This window comes from Trichomycterus rosablanca, chromosome 5 (assembly GCF_030014385.1).
Source record: "Trichomycterus rosablanca isolate fTriRos1 chromosome 5, fTriRos1.hap1, whole genome shotgun sequence".
NCBI lineage: Eukaryota > Metazoa > Chordata > Actinopteri > Siluriformes > Trichomycteridae > Trichomycterus > Trichomycterus rosablanca.
In genome coordinates, this window is record NC_085992.1 from 16,489,812 (window position 1) to 16,498,135 (window position 8,324).

General features: G+C 36.3%; 1 protein-coding gene across 1 annotated transcript; it reads left to right on the forward strand.

The window, feature by feature from the left end:
* Window positions 1-2,955: 2,955 nt before the first annotated feature.
* Window positions 2,956-5,661, forward strand: LOC134314366 (immunoglobulin lambda-1 light chain-like). Its single transcript, XM_062994949.1, has 4 exons — window positions 2,956-3,035; window positions 3,180-3,464; window positions 3,728-3,769; window positions 5,233-5,661. The coding sequence occupies exons 1-4, from the start codon at window positions 2,984-2,986 to the stop codon at window positions 5,556-5,558; spliced, it is 705 nt and encodes a 234-aa protein (XP_062851019.1). The 5' UTR covers window positions 2,956-2,983; the 3' UTR covers window positions 5,559-5,661.
* Window positions 5,662-8,324: the final 2,663 nt, after the last annotated feature.

Here is an 8,324-nt window from a genome sequence, read left to right on the forward strand (position 1 = left end):
CATTTGCTGGTTACTTTTCTGTGCCCAAATACATGGGTCTAGCTTGACTGCAACCATTAAAAAAAAGATAGAACAGCTTTATTTAGCCTAGATTGGAAAGAAAACACTAAATGATGCGTGTGCCAATGCCTTGACCAGACAGTAGGAGTCACTTTATCAGCAGCATGGAGGTTACTAGAGACTTGACAGAGGTGGGTTAGTATATTAAACTGCTGCACCACTCACTAATATTACTCTTGTTATATACTGTATGAAACATTTAGTGAGCTAAGAAGGTTACATATGATAATCATGACATCTTTCTTTATATCACAATTAGATCATGAAATTTTCCCAATTTATTAAGCTTAAAAATCGTGTACAGATGGAAAGAAGGGCTGTTATAATAAAAAATGTTCACTAGAGGAGGGTCAAACTCCATTGAAGAAGTATTGAACACAAAGCACTAAACCTAGATCCTTGCTTGATCAGGGTGGGTAATTAATTTTTGCAAGGAACCTCATGAGAAACTGGACTGTTGTGGGCTGGACCAATAGGCTGAAGTTAATTTCACTCAATACTTATTTTATCTCTTTAAAAGACAATAAATTGTACTTTATTAAAAAGCTGTTACTGGTAAGAATAGCTGTTACAATCAGAAAATAAAAATGAGAATCAGGCAGAGTAAATGTTAGTAGGCTATATGGCCAACAGTATAAAGACACCAGCCAACTTTTGGACATCCTGTTTCAAAACCACAGGAATTAAGGTACAATTGGGCATGACTTTGTGCTCAGGGGACATGCTAGAGCAAAAAAAGAAAAAAAAACATTTACTGTAGGTTTACAGTAAACACACGTGAAGCTTTTTACTCACTAATGTGCCGTACATGGAACAGTTGTCTCTTACGAAAGACAGAAAGAAAGCCCTAACAGTCACCTAATGCTAAGTGGAAATTTGTCTGAGTGGTTAGTTGGAACAAAGGAACCATCAAAAAATCAGTTCTGACTTGAACCAAAAGCTGCAGGGCTATTAGTGATACTGTACACAATCAAGCGAGCTGCTGTCATGAAGGAAGCCCTTGCTACTGGTGGTATAAGCCACACTGCTGGTGAAAGCAGTGCCTGTGTTCCAGGGGTTGAAATACTGGACTGGGCTCAGAAATACAGAAGGCACATGGCATGGTGTAACATGACCCCGGACACGTTGCCGGTCCATCACAGGTAATAAGGGTATAATGGTGTGTGGAATGTCACAAATTCCATTCATGGCACAAATCGAACCCTCTTATACCATTGGAATCCACCATTGTTTGAATGCACATTTCAGTCTGCACATCTGATTTTGCTGCTCATTGCCATTTGCCCCACTAAATACACAGTCCACCCTTTAATAATGCTGACTTCCTTGTCACAAAGCACAAGTTAAAATCTTTAAAAGGTTTCATGAACATATCAGTGAATTTTGCTGTCTTTCAGTCGCCTCCCCAGTCACCAGCTCTGAATCCAATTTAGCACCTTTGGAATGTGGTACAGGAAATCCACAGCATCCAAATAAAGTGGCCTGTTTTTTCTTATAAAATATTATAATTACTGGTTGACCTGCATTGTTTTTTTAATTACTGATGTACTGCATCTCCATATTTCCTGTCAGAACATCTTTAGTCTCAGAGAGATCTGATTTGCATATAGTTTCTGTACAGGTTCCTCTTTCTCTAACTTAAACCCAACCACCACGCTTCAATAATTCTCCACCTACTTTGATTAAATAATTTTAAATAGATTTGCAAATAAATGCAATTTCAAAAGCAGTTTGAGGAAGGTCATTTCCGGTCGTAACATACCTGTACCCCTGTGTACAAGCAAGATCTTTAAAGGTATGGTTTGAGCACTTTTGTATGAAGGAACTCCAGTGGCCAATGCACAGTCCTGACCTCAATCCTATTAAAAACTACTGGGATGAACTAAAACATCAGTTGTGTGAGGGGGCTTATTATTATTACATTATTACATTATTACCTGTATTACCTGTACTTACTTGCTTTTTCAGTGAGCAAGTAGACACTTTCCTAGACACTACATATTAATGCTCATGGTTTTGTAATGGGATAACCAACAAGCTCATGGTCAAGTACCTGTCCACGTACTTTTGGCCTTTGACATTGTAAATAGATTTCAAGCACTGCTATGTCTGATGTTTCCACTTTCGTTTAATTGTGCACTACATCACATTTAATACTCTATGGTGCATGATAGATCGTTTGTACAGTCTGATACAAGTATTGGGAAACAAACTCACAGATACACTATATGGCAAAAAGTTTGTAGACACCTGAACAGTTTATTTAACATCTCATTCCAAATCCCCTTCTGCCTGTTTTGAGCTCCAATCTGTTTGCAAAGCTTTCCACAAGAAAAAAAAAAAGAATAAAAAAAGAAATAAAAGCTTTTAAAAGGTCAGGCAACAACGTGGGATCTGTGCAGGTCATTGATGTTCCTCTACACCAAGCTGGTTAAACCATTTAACCACAAGTCTTTATCTATGATCTCCCCAGTTGGTGTAAAGGATCTCGATTGGGTTCTAGAGAGCCTGCATAAAGCCAATCTGACTGAGCATCTTTGGGATGAATTGGAATGTTGATAATGAGTCAGTGTCTGACTTTACAAATATGTTTTTGACCAAATGGACACAAACTTCTTCAGACATTCCATAATGGAGTCATGCTGGAACATTAAAGAGGCAGCATCAAACTGTCGCCAGTTAAAAGCATATAATTTAGTTTTAGTATTAATTTTATACACCTGTTAGCAATGAATGTGACTGAAAACTCTTAAATAAATAATTAGGAGGGGTGTCTGCATATTTTGGCCAGGAAGTATGTGTGTGTATGTGTATTTCTCTGCATGAGTAGCTCTGTTTAAAAGCAGCAGCGCATCAGTACAAGCTGCTAGGATTCTGCTGTGCAAGGAGACTCGTCTGTCTGATTTTGTCCCCAGATCTGATCATGATGATCTTTAACGCTGCCTCCATTACAGTCCTGCTGCTCACTCTCTCTGGTAACTTCACTCAACATCTAATCTGATTCTTTAATCAAGAACTGTAACTCAGCTTTCTCTAAAGCTCTCGTCTTTATTGTAGTCTTTAACAGTGTTGCATTAGAACAATATTGAGATTGAATTTTTTTCTGTTTATTTTGACAGGTTTGGAAGCTCTTGTGATGAATCAGGAGAAGTCGATATCTGTTAAAGCTGGTCAGAATGTGAAGATACTGTGTTCACCCAGCAGTGGTAGCTGGGCATTAACATGGTACCAACAAAAACCTGGAAACGCACCAAAATTTCTGCTTCATGACACCACCAGAGCAGATGGACTCCCGGGTCGCTTTACTTACAGTGGATCTGGATCTCAGGAATATCTGCATATTAATGGTGTTCAAGCTGAAGATGAAGCTGTTTATTATTGCGCTTGTCATAATTGTGTTGGAAGTGGCACAGTGCTGCAGATCAATCAGCCTCTCGTACAAAAACCCCTACAAGATCTAATCTGGATCTGAACCAGTCACAGTTCTAGCAGAAACACTCACTGGTGTTCAGTATGAGTTGGGTTAAGAGTTCTGCTCTGTTTCTGGTGATTTTGTGCTGTTTTTCCATGTTTTAAGAGGACAGTGGTGATCAGTGGAGTGTTGAGTGTGAACAGAAGCAATGCACTACAGTCCTGAGGTTTTTGTATTGAGCTCAAACACTGTGAGGCTATGAAGTAACTTTTGGAGGAGGCACTGAAGTAACTTTTGGTAAGTAAAATCTTATTTTTTGATAAAATTAAACACAATATTACAAAAGTAATATACATCATTTCTAATACATGTTATAGTTAAACATTCTTATATTTTATGTTATTATAGCTACAATTACACAAAGTTTATTAAACACCTTATTCCTTATTTTAACAATAATTACATTATAAAACTAATAATGTAAAACCTCACTTTAAATTATAAACCTTTAAGTAATACAAATAATTTGTAAAGAATTACAGTTTATGAATAATAATTCAGTACAGTTTTACAACAGATATTTATTTTATCATAATAATAATAAACACTATACCTACTTTTTTGTCACTAAATAATAAGGACATGTGTTTTTTTGTCAAAAATGGTTTATTCTGGGTTTTCTCAAAATATTATAAAAATTTACTGTGGCAAAATATGCTGGATTATACAACTGTATTATATAACTGTGTAACTATATTTATTATATTTTCTATATTTATTTAACTATACAAGTCTTTTTTAATCAATCAGTCAGCTGCTTCAATACATCAGCGACCTAGCGCGGCTCAGATTGGATCTTTGATCTACAATCTACAATAGTGGACAGAATTCAGATAAAGTTGTTTGTCCAGCAAAAAAGAAAATTCTTACAAGATTTAATTGTTTCTACATGTTCCGGGTCATTTGATGAGATGAGGACTTAATTGTGCACCGCTGGTAAAACTTTGCCTTTAGCTTCTGCATGTACAAACATTATTTTCAAAGAAGTTAGAACAGAATGATGAATGTTAATAAAAACAGAAACTAATGATTTGTACATTTGTCTGTAACCTGAATTAAACGTGTTTTTTTTTTTTTTATCTTGGTCTGAAGAGCATATGATCTTGGTAGTCAAAAGATTATAGAAAACTGCATATAAAATACCCAGGAAAAATAAAAAAGTAAATATAAAATGGGATCAGAAGAATACCAAATCTGGTTTAACTTCAGTTCAAACATAATATTCACTTTTTCTTAGTATTACCACTTTAATTGCATAATTGTGTTCATTACTATTAACATAATGCACTTTCATTCATTTATTTAAAATATTATATATGCATATTTAATTTTGTGAAGTAATATTACGCAACACTGACCAGGATAAAGTGTAATAAAGCAGACAATTTAATTAGAGTTAATAACTCTTAATGAATTAATAAGAGTTAATTAATGAATGCATTTTATGAAGCTTTGCAAATAGAGGGACTCAAAAATCAGGCACTATAAATAGTTTACTGTGTATATAAAAGACAAATGTATGTATGCATAAAAACAAACTTGGAACCTATAATGACACCAAACCACATATTTTTATGACCTCCAGTAATTAATAAATATAATTAATATGATTAAAATTTATATTTTGACACAAAGGAATTGCTATGATTTTTTAAAAACCTGATTTATTTTTAATTCTTCTGTTTTTTATCATCCTTCAGCTTCTACATCTCCTCCATCCATGGTTCTGCTGGCTCCCTCTCAGTCTCCTCCCTCAGGTGAAAATGCCAGGGTGGTGTGTGTGGCACAGGGTTTCCGTCCTGACAGCGCCACTCTGTCCTGGTCTGAGGATGGAAGCACCATATCAGGTGCTGAGGTGCAGACGGGAGAGTCTGAGCGCCAGTCTGATTATAAGTTCTCTCAGAGCAGCATGCTGAACCTCAGCCCAGAGCGCTGGAGCTCCGGACGAACCTACACATGCCACCTGAAGCACACGGCGCTGGCAGCACCGCTGAGCCAGAGTGTTAGTGCAAATAAGTGCAGCTAGAGAGTCTGAGGAATGAATGTGCTGCACTTAATTATGTGAGAAAGAGCTGATTTTGCTTCATGTCTCAGTGCTTTGTTTTGTTTTTGCTTCCATTTAGAGGAAATGCTGAAGGTTTGATGTAGAACAGCATCATGTAGTTGCTTCACTAACTGCATCAGTTTGTTTCTTAGTAAAATCGTTATCAGAGAAAGAAATGGCATGTTTCCTATTTCACTATTATACAAAAAAATATCATTTACTCTTCATGAAATATACAATGGTTTAAAACTACACTATATACCAAAAACTGAGTTTATACATTAACAACACACATTGCTAACAAGTGTTCAAAATGAATATTATAAAATACACTATATGCTTTCAACTTGTCGCAAATATTAGTTAAGGCTCCACTCTGTTCAAGCATTTGTACACAAAGTCTTTGTACACAAAGTGAGGTCTATAAAAAGACATAATTTCAGAGCCCTGACCTCAATTCCACCAAATATCTTTAGGATAAATTGGAACATTGATTATGAGCTGGGCCTTCTGGTCAATCATCAGTGTCTGACCTGACTGAATGGGTACCAGATTCTTTCATATTAATGCTCATGATTTTGGAATAAGATGATGAACAAGCTTATGGTCAGGTGTCTGTATACCTTTGGTTTTATATTATATAATTTATATATTATAGTCTTTAAAAATGTAGTTATTTCTGTTATTATCCCTCATTCCAACTGTGAAGCATGGTGGAGGATGCATCATGACTTGGGCTGCTTTGTTGCCTCGTAACTCAACAGTTTAAAGTCATTCAGACCATCCAAAAGTCCAAAAGTCAAGGTGTCATGGTATGGGGCTGTGTCAGTGCCCTTGGCAAAGGTAATTTTCACTTCTGATGGCAGCATTAATGCAGAAAAGTACATTGAGATCCTAGAGCAACATGTGCTGCCTTCAAGTTGCATCTTTTCCAGGGACGTCCATGCATTTTTCAACAAGACAATGCAAAACCACATGCTGCACACAATACAAATAATTTTTAAGTTCATTCTTTTCTTTTCCTTTCTTTCTTTCTCTCTCTCTCTTTCTGAAAACACTTGGCTTTTTCTATCTCTTTTCTTATAATAATCTAAAGAAATAAATGTGTATATATACATCTCGGAGAAAACCCGATAGCATACCAGCTCAGTCATTGAATAACAAAGTGGCATTAATATAGTGCTAGACCCAGGTGTTGTGAATATTCGTTGATGAGTGCAGTGGGATGTGGGAAATGTACACTCACCCTGTAACACTCTTCACCACTGTTCAAGTTCTATAGTGCAGATGTTAGAAATGGGTCTGCTGCTCAAGAAGGTTCTACTACTTATTAAATACAAGGGTTCACATACTTTTTCCTCTCGGAGAAACCTCAAACATATATAAACATTTCTGAAAGAAGCCGATAAAGCACCATGGTGCTTGGAATCCTGGGTAAAATCCCCACCTTATGTTTGCTCTGCTTTGGATTGGCACACCATCCATAATCAATACCAGCCTAACACACACAGTCTTTGGGTGGCATCGGACCCACAGCAACCCTTATTAAAATGAAGTACTATGAATAATGATCAAATCTGAAGGTTGTATGAACACAAACATTTTTATTCAGAATCTCATTTAAGCTTCTTTTATTTGAACAACAAACTGTATGGCATAATAATATGGCACAAAACTAAATGTACACAGGGTTTATGTCTATATTATCAAATTCTCAAGTGCTCCATATGAAACAAAGTAAAACATGTGTTTCATATAGTTAGGTGGAGGCACATCTCATGAAGTCCAACATACAGTAACGACAGAACAAGCCCAGATTCTAACCTACACATTCACTCAAAACTTACTTCAAATTGTAAGTGATGTAAACAAAGTGGTTAGTGTGAAGGCACATTCATAAGGGAAGCTTTCTGTGCTCTGAGTGTCGCGGCAACCGCAAAAATCACCAGCCCAGTGCAGCAAATGCATGGCGCGTGTGAATGCGCCCTAACTAAACTCGCTAAGAAATGTGGTATTCCAAGATCTCCACAATTAAGAAGCTTAATGAAACAATATAGAAATAAAATTGCACCCAAACTGAACTCGCAAAAAAATACAGTATTCTAGGATCTCTGAGATTAAGAAGCGCTATGAAACAATACAGACAAGCAACATGGTGCTAATGCTGATGTGGTACCATCAAAGCTCTGCACATTGTACAAACCACAGTTTTGTTTTGTGCCAGTTTTAAGTATTTCTAAACTTTTGATGATTTGGGTCCTTGAGCTTTTCTTTGAAAGCTCTACAATCGGCCTCTGACTGCTGCAGACATCATTTTTTAAGACTGTGCTTAATGTCGCCAATCAGTCACTTGACCAAATACAACTTAGGTCAATTAGTGCTGAAAGAATCATATGAGCGCTTATATGAATGGAAACATTGTAGAAATGAAAAAGGATCATTTATAAACATAAATTTAAAAACAATGCATCAACTTAAAATATTGACTAGGTCGACCAATTATGACAGCCCTAAGAACTTTACACAAGACCACATTTTTCTGTTTTTCAAGAACTTGTGTATTTTTAGATATAAAAACCAAGAAGGCTCAGTTTTAAGCCCCATGGGATCAGATTTCCATGCAGCTTCAGATTGTAAATGCTTCATGAACTTCCACGCTGCTTATTATGCTTCATCAAGCAAGCTTCTCTCACATCTGTCTGCAGATGTTCAGAAACCACTTCTTCACACAAGTTTAAAATAGGAACG